Here is a 16631-nt window from a genome sequence, read left to right as displayed (position 1 = left end):
GCTCATCTTTTTAACCACTGCATTATATTATCTTCATCAGGAAGTTGCATAACTGAGGAGTAGCTTTGTTCTCCAAGACCTACTTGTAACCGGATTCTACTGTAATTGTTACTGGGGTATGAAGAGCTCCTTAACTCTGAATGGCCCAAGTCTCTTTGACATAGATTTTCCTTTTTTTTCTCTTAGTATTTTTGTTTGGTCAATATTGACTCTATCTTACAGTGAGAGAAAGAAAGGGTCCAGGGATGTAAATTACCATTGGTCGCACAATGAGTCAACATTGCCACTGAGATAAAAACCTAGCTTCCTGCTTCCTAGTCCAGAGCTTTGGCCACTTAACTCTGTTACACAAAGTTCATAAGAGATACATGAGCCTCTCTGGATTTGAGTTTCTCCAGCCACCAAATAAGATGAAAGGCATCTCGGGAATGCTGTTTTTTGTATGTGGAGTGAGGTGGTCTTCAGGAAACAAGTTTTGTGTGACTGGGAAGGATCACCAGGATTGTGGGGGGAGATCCCAGCACTATTCAGACTAGTGTCAGAAAGGAAGGGTAGGAGAGGGTCTTTTCCTTGCCCAGAGCACTGGAGACATTTCCTAATAACACGGCTTTCCTGTTTCTCCTCCTTAGGGGATATAATGACAGTATTCGTTTGCAAGGCCTTTTGACTCCTGTGGAGCCTCTGTGTGGTCTCTTGACCCCTCCAGTGGAGTAGCTGTCCCGCTCCTGTCATTTTCTCCCAGCCCCAGGAGGATGTAGCTGTCTGCCCTGATTGTGACTGTACTTATTAGCGCATCAGTGCATGAAGTGTTGGTGATTAACAGGAACCACAGGAATCTCCCCATTATCTTCATGAAATTGTTCTGCCTGCAATCACAGCTCAGTTGGTTTGGGTTAGGAGAAATCATTTCCTCCATCAAGCTGTCACCATCAGATTAGGGGCCACAGTGGAGAAATGTACCTGTCCTTAAGAGCTTGCAATGGATTTTGAATGATGATGTCAGTCATGTGCTAAAGAATAAGTCACTTTCCTGGCCAAGCTCAAGAAATGGAGGAGAGATAGGTCCTAAATTTAGGGAAGCAACCTCGTTTTTATATCTTAAATGTTGAGGTGGGGTTGGGTTGGGAAGTCAAAAATAGAGAAATCATAAGTCTCAGAACTGATCTAGTCCAAACCTCTCTGTTAATGGAGAGGAAATCAGTACCTGGAAAAGTGAATTAACTTGCCCATGGTCACCTAGCTGGTTACTGACAGTATTAAGGTTATAACTTGACCTTCTTTTCTCTATGGTACTGTGGTTCATGGACTAGCAGAGTACAAGGGAAAACCCAGCAGTCCCTTGGAAATTGTAAGGTCCACTATCTCCTGTCAATGTTGAAAGTCATACCCACTTTGAAACTAAACTTTCCCCATAGTAGCAATATTCTAGTGTCCAAGGCATTGCCTTGATCAAATTATATGATCAAGGCCATTAAAGAACCTGTTAGACAGAAACCTAATCCATCTCCCATTTCAGAGGCTTAGTTTGTTGGTTCTTCCCTATGTAGAATTCCAGATATATTTTCTTGCTTCAGCATTGCAGATTCTATAGATTGAGATCATTTGGTAGATATAAGCTTAAATCTTTTACTAAGGTTCAAAAAACACATTTAAAGAAACGTGACCTTCAGCTCTATTTTTGTTGAGATTCTGTGCTGGTTAAGGTCAAGAGAGGGGCACTGTACTTTCTTGCTGTGGTAGATGAAAAGAATTATAAACCTGTGAGTTGTCCTAGAACTGACTTACTGGGCTGCAGTTCCTTAGAATTCAGAAGCACTTGGCAGATAAATCTCAAGTTCCCAGGAGACACAGGGTGGTGGAGGAGGGGGATGTACACTGGAGTAGAAAGCTAAGTTTACACTAAGAAAGGCTAAGTGGACTAAGAAAGACACTTACTTGTAAGAAGTGTGCCCCCAGTCTTCTTTTCATTCTCTGTCATTGTCATCATCGTCTTCTTCATCATCATGTACACCTTGTATTTTGAGCTTCTTCTATTCACTTTCCTTGCTTATCTGATGACTCCCCTGCTCGCCGCAACTAGAGAAAGCCCGCACGCAGCAACGAAGACCCAACGCAGCCATAAATAATATCTAGATAGATAGATAGATAGATAGATAGATAGATAAATAAATAAAAATTAAAAATAAAAAAATAAAAAACCTAGTAAATTCCAGAGAATGACCATATCCTGGAGCTGGAAAAGGCTGCCTTCCCAACATGCTAATTATTTGCTCTGCTTAATACCTGGCTATCTTCACAACTTTAAAGCCCCAGTTTGATTTGCAAAGGTCAGGAGGTATGAGCACCTGCTTCGTGATGACCAGTGGGGCCCGATGGAATGGGTTCTTCTTAAAGCTTCTCCCTCTTGAGTTAGTTATGGTTTATTAAAATAAGTTCCAGCATGCGTGATTCCTGCATTCTGAGGTGCAGGCAGAATCAGTGTTCTTTCTTAGAAGGCCAGAAGGCCCAGTTACCACGTGGGGTAGGCCTGGCAGGCAGGGGCCAGCATGACCATGCAGGGAGAAGATGGCACCAGTGAGGGGGGAGGGACAGCCCCTGCCAGGTGCAGGCTGGCCCTCCTAGCCACCTTCAAGTAATATTCCCCAACAAGGTCCTTATATAGAATCTTCTAAAAGTAGACTTTTTACTGGTGAAGGAAGGGAAGCCTGAAAGGTCAAGGGCCCTCTGAATCACATAGCCATTTGTGAGAGAATTAGGAGCCACCCAGCCTCTTCTAACTGCTAGAGTGGTGAGTGCGAAGGGCTGTTCTTTTACATATATATAATCATTCTGTAAAGCAGATAGGGTAGCTTGATATGTTTTCAAGAGCAGAGAGCTCTTCATAAAACATGCTACTGGGTCCTTTTACTGTGAATGGAAATACAGCCTTCACATTAAACAGGAGTGAAGGATAAATCAAAATGAAATCATTTAGCACTGAATGTGCCAATCTAGAACTCTTACTCAACAGTTTCCTCACAGCAGAAACCTTCATATCAGCTCAGACCAAAGATGATTTGGCCCAGTTCTTCTCTGTTGCTATGGGGACACAGAGATGATGGCTTTAGCCCTTTTGATGCTAACATACCTACATAAGAGGCAGTTCCCTTCATGTCTTCACGTTTCTATTATTGATAAAGTAAGCCTAGCCTTTCCTGAACTACTGTTTGTTTTATGTCTTAATTCCCCTTTGGTGCAGTGAATTCCATATTCAGAATAAAATATTTCTTGAGCACTTGGTATATGCCAAGCAGTGTGGGAGGTGCTCTCATATATGTTAGCCATATATTTATTCCTCTGTGTGGTGGAGGAGAGGCTATAAACATCAGTGATTCACTTTTCCATTGAAGTTACAGAGATGTTCTGCAGAACAGCTCTGGTAAAGGGGGCTAGGAAGGAAATGGGAGGCCAGGGAGGTGGGAGTCATTTCTAACATAGGGAAGTCAGGACCAGTGAACCCTAAGTCTGCATTTTCTACTTTTTCAGGGGAATCAGATAGAGGTGAGGATCAATTGCTTGTCCTAGTAAATGTACTAAAATGTGAAAATGAGACACGGAGGGTACAAATATTAAGCATTAAGACCAGCCACTTCCTTACGACCGTTTTGGGCTTGTAAATAGTTGGTTGAAACCGGTGGGTGTGTGTCATACATTTGTCCTTGATGAAGGTGGCAGAATAGAGATTTGAGCTGGGTTCCAGGTTCTGCAGATGCTCAGTCCTGAGTGTATCCCATCATCCACTGTCAGTGTGTGATGCATGAGAAATGCAGGTCCTCTGAAAAGTCATTTCCCGCCAACTATATCCTCATACTTAAATCGGAGTGTTTCCTTCCAAAGAGAAGTTTAGAGATCCTGTCCTTTCCCCTGTTAATTCCTTAGACTCAGGGACACTTGAGTCCCTTTCATTTTTTAATATTATCTTAAAAGTTAGTTAAGGGAAGTATCTGTGACTTACAGAGTTGGGGGGATTTGTAACATGTCCTCCTTTGGAGAACCTGAGATTTTGTAGCAGTGGATGTGGTAGTAAATTTGGAATTTTCTGTGTGAGTATATATTTTTAAGAGGGAAACTGGATCTGTACTCTGGTAATAATACAATTGGGAAAAGACTAACTCAGCCTTTGCAGATACTTACGCAGTATGATTTATCTGGGTTAACTTATGGAAGATAAGGAAGTAATGGAATTAAATATGGAATCTCTGCATATCATTTAGACTTAACCATATTTTATTTCTAGACCTCCCAACTTGGTCCTTTTCTGCCTCTTGTAAAGATGTGTAAGAGAGCAAAATTTCTGAAAGTCAGAAGAAGGGAAAGGGGAAAGGCTCTGTGTAATGGACACTGGCTATATTTGGTGGGTAGAATATAGCATCTCTAAGGTTTGGTAAACTGGTAGTAAGCTTTGCTGTAAAAGATTAACCACAGGCAGTCTGCTCTTATTCTCATAAAGAGAATAAGTAACAACAGATCTGAGGAGGCCTGGGGGAAGAACACTTTTGAGTGGAACAGAATCTTCTTTTTCACCTGAGGGTTGAGTTTCCTGGCTCAGCCTCCTCCTCAGAGCACAGCTTGATTGCCAAAGGAGATGTGAAAGATGTGCTTGGCCTGGACTGGTTAGGGACTGTGCCCTCTAAGTGACACTTTTAAAATATATTTTGGAAGTGGGAAAGGTGGGGGCTTCTCGCTTAAGACAGGTGCCTGCTGTTCCTCAACTTCCAGTGCAAACAGAGCGGTTATCTCTTAGATAGTACCAACCTGTGGTGTGAGAAGGGGCCTAAGCCTGACCTTTGGTAAACAGGAGGAAGTTAAGGCTGGATGTACAAGACAAAGGCTCTGATCCACCACTGGGTGATGGGGGATCCCACAGAAGTTACTCATCTCTTCCTGCCTCACTTAAAGTTCTCATCATCCAGACACGTCAGGATGTTCCAGGTGAGAGATCAGTTAAGAACATCCCTGGAGTTCGCATCATGGGCGAAGAGAGGTTTGAGCGCTAAGACTGTCACTTCTAGGAAGTGGTTTGAGGAACGTCAAGAGGAGTAGAAGTAGACTGAGATGCGAGGTAGGCCTATGATGACGATTGGCCAAGATGCCTTTTCATCTTAACGTGAATACTGCGGCCTGAAATGAAAAGGGAGAACACAGAAGTCATGCCAGGCTTGAGGAAATAGTAAGGGTAGTGACTTGGGGACTTACACCTAGCAGAGAGTGAATTAGAGCAGTAGTTCCATACATGGGATCCAAGGCCCTTAGGGATCCGTGAAGATAGTAATGGAGAAATATGAGCTAATTTCAATATTATGAATAGTGTAAATGAATCATACGTTTATCCTCAACAAGGCCTTACAGGCTTATCAAAACATTGGACTCTGCGTTTGTCTATAATTGCATCAGTTTGCTGATGAGAAGCTCTACTTGACTACTGATGTTACCTTGGGGTTTTTTAAATGTGTTGGGTGAACTGATGGTGTCATTAGGTAGTCACAACTGACCTGAAGTCAGATCATCCAAGATGTAATTAATCTTAGACTCAAGGCATAGAGTGACAGCCACAGTTAAATGCAGTGCAGTCTATGGTGGCAGAGTGTTTGGGGACCACTGGTGAAAAAGGAGCAGTGACCTAAGCTTTCCCAGCCTGAGCTCTTAAACTCTGCATAGCTCTCACTGAAGTCATTCAGTGAGTCTTTGAAAGAATGTGAAAGCAGACCAATTATCAAATTATAATCAGTTATCCAGTTAGAAGACCATGCCCTGAAAACCTTGCATGTGGTTTTTCCTCATGGCCTATGTGGGCCACTTGAGACTCCTTCCAGGAACAGGCTCTTTTGTCCTGTCTCCTGTTCTAGTAGTAGAATACTGGGAGATAGGATTAAGCTCAGTGCTTGGGCAGTTAGAGGAAGAGGTTAAATAGCAAGAAAAAAGAAAGAAAGAAAAGGAAAAAAAAAAAAAAGAAAGGAAGGAAGTAGCCAAAGAATGGACCCAGTGAGAGACATCTTTAGAGCAAGGCTGGGAAGCTCACCTTAGATACCGTTGGCTGCCAGTGGTGTTCCAGGGACCTTGGACTCTAGGCCTCAGCTGGTTCTGCTGTTTAGACCATGGCTTCTTAACCCTTGGTCTGCAGGAACAACAGGGAAACCCACCGCTTCCAGCAGGAAAAAAAAAAAAAAAAAAATGGCTGAGTTACTGTTAGTGTGATGAACCCATGGAACATTTGATAATGGTTGGCAAGGAATTGTGAAGCATATCAACCACTTTTGTCAAACTTGGGAGACGGAATTGGACTAAGTCCAGAATTGGGATGTTTGCTATCTGTCCATTCAGTTGACTGATTGTTTCAGAACTGTGGTGACAATTTCTATTTTCTGGAGTATTTCAGGAAGGGAAAATGTCTTTGCATTCTTCTTTGTGAGTATGTGCACATCCAAACAACATGAGGTTTTTCCATCTCTTTGCTGGCTTCATGGGTTTCTGTCTGCATGCCTCTTGCACATCCTCTCCCACCTCAGCCCTTCTTGTGTCCTTATAGAGGGTCTCCACATCCTCCCTTCTCTCCTTTCCTTTCTCCTTCCCAGAGCCAAGCTATGCGAATCGTCCGGACGGTGGGGCAGGCCTTCGAGGTCTGCCACAAGCTGAGCCTACAGCACACGCAGCAGAATGCCGATGGCCAGGAAGACGGGGAGAGTGAGAGGAACAGCAACAGCTCAGGGGACCCAGGTAGGTCACTGCTGTGGATGTGGATGAACAGGCAGGTAGACATACAGCGTGGGGCGGTGGAAGTGAACAGTGGCCCAGGAATGGGGATGTTCAGGTGGGGAGCGGTCTGGTTTTAATCTTGAGCCAATCCCCAAAAGAAGCCTGTTTCCTCCTGGTTCACAGATTCAGAGTGTGGGCTATTTCGCTGGCTGGGTGACTTCCTCCAGAGAGGTGGGGAGAAGACAGGCAAAAAGATGGAGAGAATTGGTCAGAGAATCAAAGATATCTTTGGGATATTTCAGCCCAGTGAACAGTCCTAAGGATCAGCTTATCCTGGCTAGATTTTTGGACTCTGAAAAATAAATTTCTTCTGAAAACAATTTCCTCCACATTCCAATTCAATTGTCCCCCCTCCTCCATCTTACCAGGACCAAGTCCTTAACTCTGAGAGTCCTCTTGGGGGTGTGTGTGTGTGTGTGTGTTCGTGTGTGCAGGCAATCAGTTCACTTAAAAAACATTTGATTTTGTCCGTTTCTCTCTATATTCCAAATTTTCTTTAAGGAATGTGTGTTACTTTTATAACAGAAACTTAAAGATATTTAAACTATCAAACAAAGGAGCATTTAAACTGGATATCAGGAGACACATTTTAAAGGTAGAGCTGTTTATGCTACCAAGTCAGACCCCAAAGAAAATTACCATACAAAAGCACCTTCATAAAACAAATTGGAAAGAAGATAATTACAGTTATCTAAGTAGGTTTTTTTTTCCTATTTCTAAATTCTATAGTTTTATGAACCCTCAGTGTGGACATTATTCCAATATCTCCAATCTTCAAGTCTCATTAAAAGTCAGGAATAAGACAAAGGTGTCTTTATCATCTCTATAATCTAACAGTAAATGTGGGGGGAAAAGTATGAGTATTAGGCAAAATGTTAATATGGCTTATACATTTTTATGTGGAAAACCCATGAAAATAAACTGAAAGCTATTAGAAATAAAAGAATTTAGTTAAAGAGGTAAGGTCCAATAAATACATATGGGTAACTATGGTTTTCTATTCCAACAACAACCAGTGGGAAGTCATAGTGGAAGAAAATATCCACTAAAGTAACAATTTAAAAACATAAAATGCCTATGAATAATCATAATAAAACATACGTTTTATATGAAGAAAATCATAAACAATTGGAAAGTTCTTGGTTGGGAAATCTCAACATCATAAAAATGTTAATTCTCCTTACATTAATCTATAAATTTAACATTACAATACAAATTTTTAACAGCAAAGTAGGCACCTTGGTAAGCTATCATATTCAAAACTTATGGGATACAGATAAAAGAGTGCTCAGAGGAAAATCAAAGGCTTATTTATTTACATTAATAGATGATCAATCATGAAAATCAAATTAATTAAGCATTCAATTCAAGAAGTTAGAAAATAGCAAAAGAAATCTCATACTGCAAAAGGCATTATCACAAAGTGGTGAAGAGTAGAGACTCTTGGTTTACATTCTAGCTGCAGTGGTCACTGGCTGTGTGATTTTGGGCAAGTTCCATAACCTCTCTGTGCCTTAGTTTCCTCTTTTGGAAAAAATAGAAATAACAGTAGTGCCTACCTCATAGAATTTTTGTGTTGATTAGATGAGCAGATACATTTCAAATGCTGAGTCTGGTGCTTGGCACATGGTAAACACCAAATACATGTTAGCTATTATTATTTTAAAATATGGGGAAAAACAAGAATAGAAGAAATCCCGGAAGAGATGAGTGATGACAGAGGAGTGGCTTTCCAGGTACAAAAACATATTATAAAGCTATAATAGGTAAAATTGTGCTGATGCATGAATAAGTGTGTGAATGGATCAGAACAGAAAGCTCAGAAATAAACCCAGACACACATGTTGACATAGTGTGTGATAAAGGTAGAATCCCTATGGGGAAAAATGTGGAAATCATTAATTTTGAAAATTCACATGCTTTGACCTTCAAGTTCCCTTTAAAGAATTCATGCTAAGGGTAAACCCATACATGTATGAAATAATGCATACATAAGGTTACGTAAGCAAAGAATTTGTTATAAAAGCAAAAAATCGGAAATAGCAAGAGGGGATTTTAAAATAAATTATGGGGCTTCCCTGGTGGCGCAGTGGTTGAGAGTCCGCCTGCCGATGCAGGGGACACGGGTTCATGCCCCGGTCTGGGAAGATCCCACATGCCGCAGAGCGGCTGGGCCCGTGAGCCATGGCCGCTGAGCCTGTGCGTCCGGGTCCTGTGCTCCGCAATGGGAGAGGCCACAACAGTGAGAGGCCCACATACAGAAGAAAAAATAAATAAATAAAATAAAATAAATTATGGTTACAAATAATGGGATATTACACAGAGTTGGTGTACTCTATGAACTGATAAAAAGTCATCTCCAAGATATTTTGTTGAACTAAAAGAAAAAAAATCAAGGTGTAGAACTGTCGATATGATACGCTACCAATTATACTGTAGAAAAATATATACATGTAAATGAAAGTGTGTGTGTGTATATATGTATATATACATATACACATGAAACCATATATGTGCCTACTCTGCATAGAGCATCTCCAGAATGATACACAAGACACTGGTAACTGTGGTTCATTCTGGAAAAAGGAACTAGGTGGCGATAGTGGGAGAAAGATTATAGCTGGTCATGTTGCTCAGAGAACAGAAGCTGATCTGCTCACTTCTGAACTGGAGGATTTGCCCTCAGAGCTGCTAGCTGGAAAAGATTGATACCTTTACGTTATTAACTGTTCTTTGGTAATGCCCTGCTCCCTTGTTGGTGGAGAATCATAGCTAAGCCTCAGAGGCTTTCAAACCCACGGTACCACTAGCAGCCAGGATGCACATATACAAAGAAATTCTAATCAGAAAGTAAAGGGCATTGTCTCTGGTGAAGCCATTTATTCCTGGAGTGAAAGGGGTTGGACATAGGGAGGTTACCTAGAGGTTGAGTGTTTGAACTGTGTTCTTATCACGGAACTCCTGTCTGTGGAGCTTGATCTAGCCTCCGAGCACCCAATCAGAACTAACTTCTCAGCCATTTGCTAAAGAGGTCAGGATGGTATGGTTTGGCCTTTTGGAGAGAAGAGCTGGATAGCATTTCATATAGACTATTCTGAGGGGTAGGTCTTCTTTCCCTCCTTCAGTGGGAGCTACTCCTTCCTTCCCCTTCTAGACCCTGCAGGGGTCTTCTGGGTGGGGGTGGGTTGATATGATTTCCTGTGATACTAGGAAGGATTCTCTCTGGGGTGAATAGAGATTCCAGTACGGATCCCTTCCTCTCCTTTTCTCCATCTTGTCTTCCCCCACTCCTCCCCTAGCACCCTGAGTGTATCGTGTACCCTCCGGCCGTTGTCAGTGCTGTTCCAACTGCCAGTGGTTCCTGCATTTACCCCAGGCAGCCCTTCTACTCATCCTTCACTATCCTGTCTTCTGGGAAGCCTGCCTTCCAGCTTCCACTGTCCCATTCTCTTCCTTTCCCCTTCCCGAACATTTAAACACTTTTTTCCTCTAGGTTCCTATGTCTGTCTACCAGATACATAGTGTCCTCCTGTCTTCAGTAGAGTGCAAGCTCTGGGAGGGTAGGGACTGTTCCTGGCATAATAAATACTTGTTGAATAAACTGATAAACATGGTCAGTGATTGTGGCAAGGGATGTGTGTCATTTTAGTCATTGTCAACAGCATTTATTCAGGGCTTACTCTGTGCCAAAATGAGCATGGAGATTGAGTAGAAATTTCAGCAGGGAGTGACTTCTAAACAGTCCCCTTGATGAAGAATGATGACCTTGGTTGGGGGGAGTAGGTAGAATTGAGGTGATATAGCCTAGAGGGGGAGACTGGAAGGCTGAATCGAGTACTGATGGTGATGGGTGATGGTGGCTGAGGCTGCAGGTAGAGACCAACGTGGTTACGCTCTTCTGACTAACAGGTGGTCAGTGTTGAGATAATGGGCCCATCAGCTACATGCACCTCTCCTTTTATAATCTTTTTGGTGATAATTTTTTCAAATTACAGTAATATACGTGAGATTTCAGCTATTTGGCACCTTCTGTATACCATTCTCCCTAAGAAGAATGTAACTGATGTTCTACATGTAGAAACATCTCAGTTCATTTTAGGGAAATCTGTCAGGCCCAGTGTAGTTGCTTCAGAGTCTAAGATGTCAAAGCACTGAGTGTATCTCTTTAAGGAGGTCAAGCATGGGTTGGATATGCTCTCCATATATCATATTGGCATCTCTGCAGAGTAAAGGGAGTGGTAGGGGCTCTCCCCAACTCATGTAAGGGAGAATCTGGCCTGTGGAGTGATGTAAATTGTATTTTTCAGGGAGATACACACACACATACACACACACACACACCATTTTAAGGAATTGGCTCATGTGTCACACACACACACACACACATACACACACACACCATTTTAAGGAATTGGCTCATGTGACTGTGGAGGTGTGGCCAGTCCAAAATCTGCAGGGTAGGCTCCAGGCTGGAAATCCAGGAAAGAGTTGCAGTTCAAATCGAAAGGTGGTCTGCTGGCACAATTCCGTCTTCTTTCAGGGAGGTCAGTCTTTGTTCTGTTAAGACCTTCAACTGATATGTTGAAGCCCACCTACATCATGGAGGGTAATATGCTTTACTCAGAGTCTACTGATTTAAATGTTTACTCTCATGCGAAAAATACCTTCACCGCGATATCTAGAATAATGTTTGTTCAAATATATGGGCACCATGGCCCAGCCAAATTGGCACACAAAATTAACCATCACAGAAATGAAAAGGCAGTGTGGCATGATGGAGAGAGTGTTGGACCAGCAGACTAGAGAAGCAGCTGAGAGTTTGGATTCTGGCACCTGAACAGCTGGGCTTGAATCCTAACTCTACCACTTCTCAGCTGGGTGATCCTCAGCAAACTTTACAGTCTCTCTGGATCTTTCTTATCTGCTAGGTGTTGGGAGATAATGCATGTAAATCAGCATCATACCTAGCATGTAATACACTCTAAATACACATTAGCTATTAGCCAGTTCTCCAGTTCAGAGTCTCAACTACGTGACCCCATCTATGCAGTGGGGGCAGTGGACAAGAAGATCTCTGAAGTACCATGATTTTATGACAGATCCACGTTAAATGATTAATCAGGTGCCCTCTGAGTGCGGTGTAGTGCCATTGCCATGAAGTGAAACCTACTTTGAGAATCAGTGCTTAGAATTCTACAGATCTGAGATGGGAAATATTTTCTTATCAAGCTCCGTAGTCACTTCCCTTTTACAGCCCCACTTGCTTCCATACTGTCTATAAACTGCTAGGAACACGTTCCTTTTTTCCGTAAATTCTTCAGCCAGAAGAGTTTATTGACTCCATTAGAATTTTTCTCTGTAATGGGGCACCTTGAAGCTCCACAGTGGAACTGGTGGTTGGCAGGTTTTCTTTTCCTTTTAACAAGAATCTTGCTTCTACATTTAGGGAGCTTTCATTTAATGCAGTGTTTATCTTTCCAGTGGAGCTGCCCCAGGCAGGCCGTTTGTTATGCAGAGGAAACTTGTTTGCTCTGGAGGAATTGGAAAGTGCGGAGGCTTTGCTATCTTCTTTGATGTCTTGTCAGCCCTTTCCCTTCTGGGTTTCGGGAGTGCTTTTAATGAAGGTCCTCACTTTCATTGTGTGTGCTGCCTCTCTCTCTCTTTCTCTGCCTGCCTTTCTTTCCTCCCTCATTCTTCCCACCGTTCCCTACCCTGGGGGAGATTTATCTTTTGTATCTTTTGGCAGCAGCTGCCCTTGGCCAGTACCCGGGGCTCAGAGCCAGGTGGGGCCACTGCCCCTGTTCCGCTTGCCTTGCTTTGCCCTGTGCAGTTTCTTTGACTCCTGGACAGGGTTTCCTGGGAGAGATCCCGTTCCCCTGGAGGCGTCCCTCTTCCCACGGCAGCAGACAATCCAACGTGGGGAAGGGCTTGGAGCCCTCTGGAGATTAGAGCTTCTTAAAAATAAAACTCTTGCCATCTAGACAGTGAGCGGTGGATTCAGGAGTATTTACTGTGTACCTGTTACATCTGCTGGACCTGGGCATCTGGCTTATTCAAGCAAGCACACCACTGACCTTGTGTCACTTCCACGCTCCCACCACCCCTGCTCTTCCATCTCATCAGGCCACCACTGCTTGATCCTTTGGTTCTCCTTAGTTTCAGTTCCCTTCCTTCATTCAGCAGATATTTATCAAGTTTCCGCATATGCCAGGCTCGATTCTGGGGATACTGTGAACAAGACAAGGTTCCCCCTGGTGAGGAGCTCACACTGAAAGTTGGGGTGGGGGGTCAAACAGATGACAAACGACCATTTTGGGGATGTCGATGCAATGAAGAAGATAAAGCAGGGTGGCTGAGACTACAGGTGGAAGCAGTGAGCCTGTTGGGAGATGAGGTGGTGCAATGGTTAAAAGCACCAAGCCTGGAGCCAGACTGGCAGGCTTTGAGCCCCAGCTCCAGCCTTACCAGCTATGTGCCTCAGTTTCTTTATCTGTCAAATGGGGATAATAATAGTGCCTAACTCTCAGGGTGGTTATAAGGATAAATGAGTTAAGACATGTAAATCCCTTAAACTAGTGCCTGGAACATAGTAAGCACTATTTGAGTTTAAGCTATTGCTGTTGCAGTTTTGAGGCAAAAAGTGGCCATTTCACGTACTTTTGGACTGAACTGATAATCCTTTTTTTTTTAACCATTTTATTTTGAGGTATAATTGACATGTAAAAAGTTCTGCATTCATCCAACAGTACCTGTCCATTTTGCCCTGTGACGCTGGTCCATTACACATCTGTGGTCCCCAGACTTGGCCCCAGGCTACTTTGCCATTCAGCAGTCCTTCCGCCTTTCCCTTATCCCCAGTTTCCGTCTTCATGGGCGATGTTCTTCTCCTGTCTGAGATTAACCTTTTCACTGCCTCTGCTTTTCCCCTCATCTCGCCTCTTCCTAAACCCTGAGCCATCAGCTCTCTCTCCTAAATCATCACCTGAATCTTCTACTGTGCTGACTTTTCCCCCCACTGCAAATAGATAAGGTCAAGTCTTTTCCATCATAAAAAAACCCAAAAATCAAATCTTCCTTGTCCCTGCATCTCCCCCAGCCTATCTCTTTCCTCTCCATAGTCAAGCTTCTTGCGAGACACATTTATACTCATTGTCTACGTTTTACCCCACCACCCTCGCCATTAGCCCTTCAACCTCCAGTGATCTGGTGTCTGCTGCCTGCCAGTCCTTCCTGAAAAGACCAGTCCAGGTCACTGAAGGGCCACCTAGTCAGCAAATTGAACCAGCCTTTGTCTGCAGTGTGCACCACTGGGAATGAAGCACTCCCCTTCCCCAGCTTCTGGGGCCCCCCACCGCCACCCCACACTCATTCCTTTTTTCTCCGCTAGCTGCTTTCCAGCATCCTTTGTAGGTCCTCCTTTTTACCTACTCCTCAGGTGTGGGGATTTCTCCTGGGATTGGTCCCTTTGCTCTTTTTTGACTGCCCATGGCTTTAACTCCAGCCCAGACCTTTTTCTTGAACTCTCCACTTATGAATAGTGGATATCTCCAGTTAGCTGCTACAGACTCTCACAATTTCATTCTCTTATCCACAATCCTCCTTCTCCTCAATTTTCCCTAAAGGATGCCAGTCTCTACTCAGTCACCTAAATCAGAGTTTTAAAACTCATTCTACGTGTATTCCTCTCTCTCTCCCTCCCCATCTCCTCTTCTCTCCCTCTTTCCCTCCCCCTTCCCCGCCCACAGACAATTGGTTACCAAGTCCTATGATTTCTGCGCCCCTGAAGGTATTTCAGATTTGTCCCCTCTGTTCTGTCTTATGCCACCTCTTTAGCTTAAGCCCTCATCTTTCTCACGTAGAGTATTGCTTTCTATCTTGTCCCTTATAGATCTATCCTCCATATCATTCTAGATGAAATTTGAAAAAAAATGAAAATCTTTTGGTATTACTTAAACTGCTTTCCCTCCTTCAAGATCAGATCCTGACTCTTCCTGGTCAGGTCCCTCCCGCAGAGTCATTTGCAGTGTCTCCAACCATGCTGTGGATTTCTGTACCTCTGTGTCTTTGCCCCTGCCTTGCCCTCTGCCTAGAGTGCCTTCCATGGCCTCCCATGGCCTCCCCTCCCCTCTGCCTGCTTCTTCACCTGACTTAGCTGGTACTCCTTCCTCAGGAGGTGTTTCCCCTCTGCACAGGCTTCTCTAACACCCGCCTGACTTAGATGTTCCTCTTCTGTTGTCCTGCACCCTGGATAGCTCCCTCATAGGTGATACAGCCTCATGCTGCATCTGTGGTTTATGTCTGTTTCTTCCATCAGGCTGGGGAAGCATTGAAAGCACAGATTTTGTGTATTCATCTTTATGCCCAGTAGATTTCTTTTGTATACAGGGTTCTTAACAAATACTTATTGAGTAGATGAATGAAATCAGTATATGTCTAGAGACTATTCAATGTATCCAGTATAGTTTAAATAAACAGTTTAAAAAGTACCACCCCCTACCCCAAGTTCAGTCTTACCTGTCCCTATTACAATTTGAAATCCATAGTGCCCAATCCTGTAAGTTTCCTGGTTTTACCAGAAGATTTTCATATCATTTCTTGTCCCTTGGGCTTGTCGATACCAGGAACATTGCAAATACCAGATTTTATCCCTTGTCTGATAGGACCTGAAGAAGACTGTTTGCTATGGGTCCCTTTTCGAGATATTGTGTTATCTGATACACTAACAGGCATACATACAATAATAATATCCCTCCATCTAGCTTGTTCTTTCTCTCTACCTCAGCTTTACCCCCCTGGTTCTAACAGATCTGTTACTATACAGTCATACCTAGGAGATATCGCGAGTTCAGTTTCAGACCACAGCAATAAAATGAATATTGCAATAAAGCGAGTAGCACAGAGTTTTTGGTTTCCCAATGCACATAAAAGTTATCTTTACACTATACTGTAGTCTATTAAGTGTACAATAGTATTATATGTAAAAAACTGTACATACTTTTAAAATACTTCATTGCTAACAAATACTATCATCTGAGCAAACCATAATCTTTTTGCTGGTGGAGGGTCTTGCCTCAGTGTTGATGGGTGCTGACTGATTAGGGTGCTGGGTGCTAAGGGCGGGGAGGAGCTGGGACAATTTCTTAAAATAAGGCATCAGTGAAGTTGGCCACATTGGTTGACGCTCCTTTCACAAACAATTTCTCTGTAGCAGGCAATGCTGTTTTATAGCATTTTACCCACAGTAAAACTTCTTTCAAAATTGGAGTCAATCCTCTCAAACCCCGCCACTGCTTTATCAACTAAGTTTATGTAATATTCTAGATCCTTTGTTGGCATTTCAACAGTCTTTACACATCTTTGCCAGAAGTAGATTCCATCTCAAGAAACCACTTTCTTTGCTTATCCATACGAAGCAGTTCCTCATCTGTTCACCTTTTATCATGACATTGCAGCAATTCAGTCACATCTTCAGGCTCCCCTTCTAATGCTAGTTCTCTTGCTGTTTGCACCACATCTGCAGTTATTTCCTCCACTGAAGTCTTGAACCCCTCAGAGTCATCCATGAAGGTTGGGATCAACTTCTTCCAAAATCCTGTTCATGTTGACATTTTGGCCTCTTCCCATGGATCACGGCTGCTCTTAATGGTGTCTAGAATGGTGCGTCTTTTCCAGAAAATCTTCAATTTATTTTTCCCAGATCCATCAGGAGAATTGCTATTTATGGCAGCTGTAGCCTTATGAAATGTATTTCTTAAATAATAAGACTTGAATGTGGAAATTACTCCTTGATCCATGGGCTGCAGAGTGGATGCTGTGCTAGCCAGCATGAAAACAACATT

The 16631-nt window shown here is 43.0% G+C and overlaps 1 protein-coding gene across 7 annotated transcripts in view; it reads left to right on the top strand.

Annotated features, from left to right (window-relative positions):
* The window catches only part of LOC308611757 (carboxyl-terminal PDZ ligand of neuronal nitric oxide synthase protein), a 310501-nt gene that overhangs the window by 260026 nt on the left and 33844 nt on the right, over positions 1–16631 (top strand). For all 7 annotated transcript variants that reach the window (XM_081223785.1, XM_081223784.1, XM_081223783.1 and 4 more), the window contains one exon: positions 6612–6753. In XM_081223785.1, the coding sequence (XP_081079911.1) occupies positions 6612–6753 (142 nt within the window). The remainder of the gene's footprint in view (positions 1–6611; positions 6754–16631) is intronic.

Source organism: Mesoplodon bidens (genome assembly GCF_964165515.1).
Source record: "Mesoplodon bidens genome assembly, chromosome: 2".
NCBI classification, from domain to species: Eukaryota; Metazoa; Chordata; class Mammalia; order Artiodactyla; family Ziphiidae; genus Mesoplodon; species Mesoplodon bidens.
This window is presented reverse-complemented; position numbering and strand designations above follow the sequence as displayed.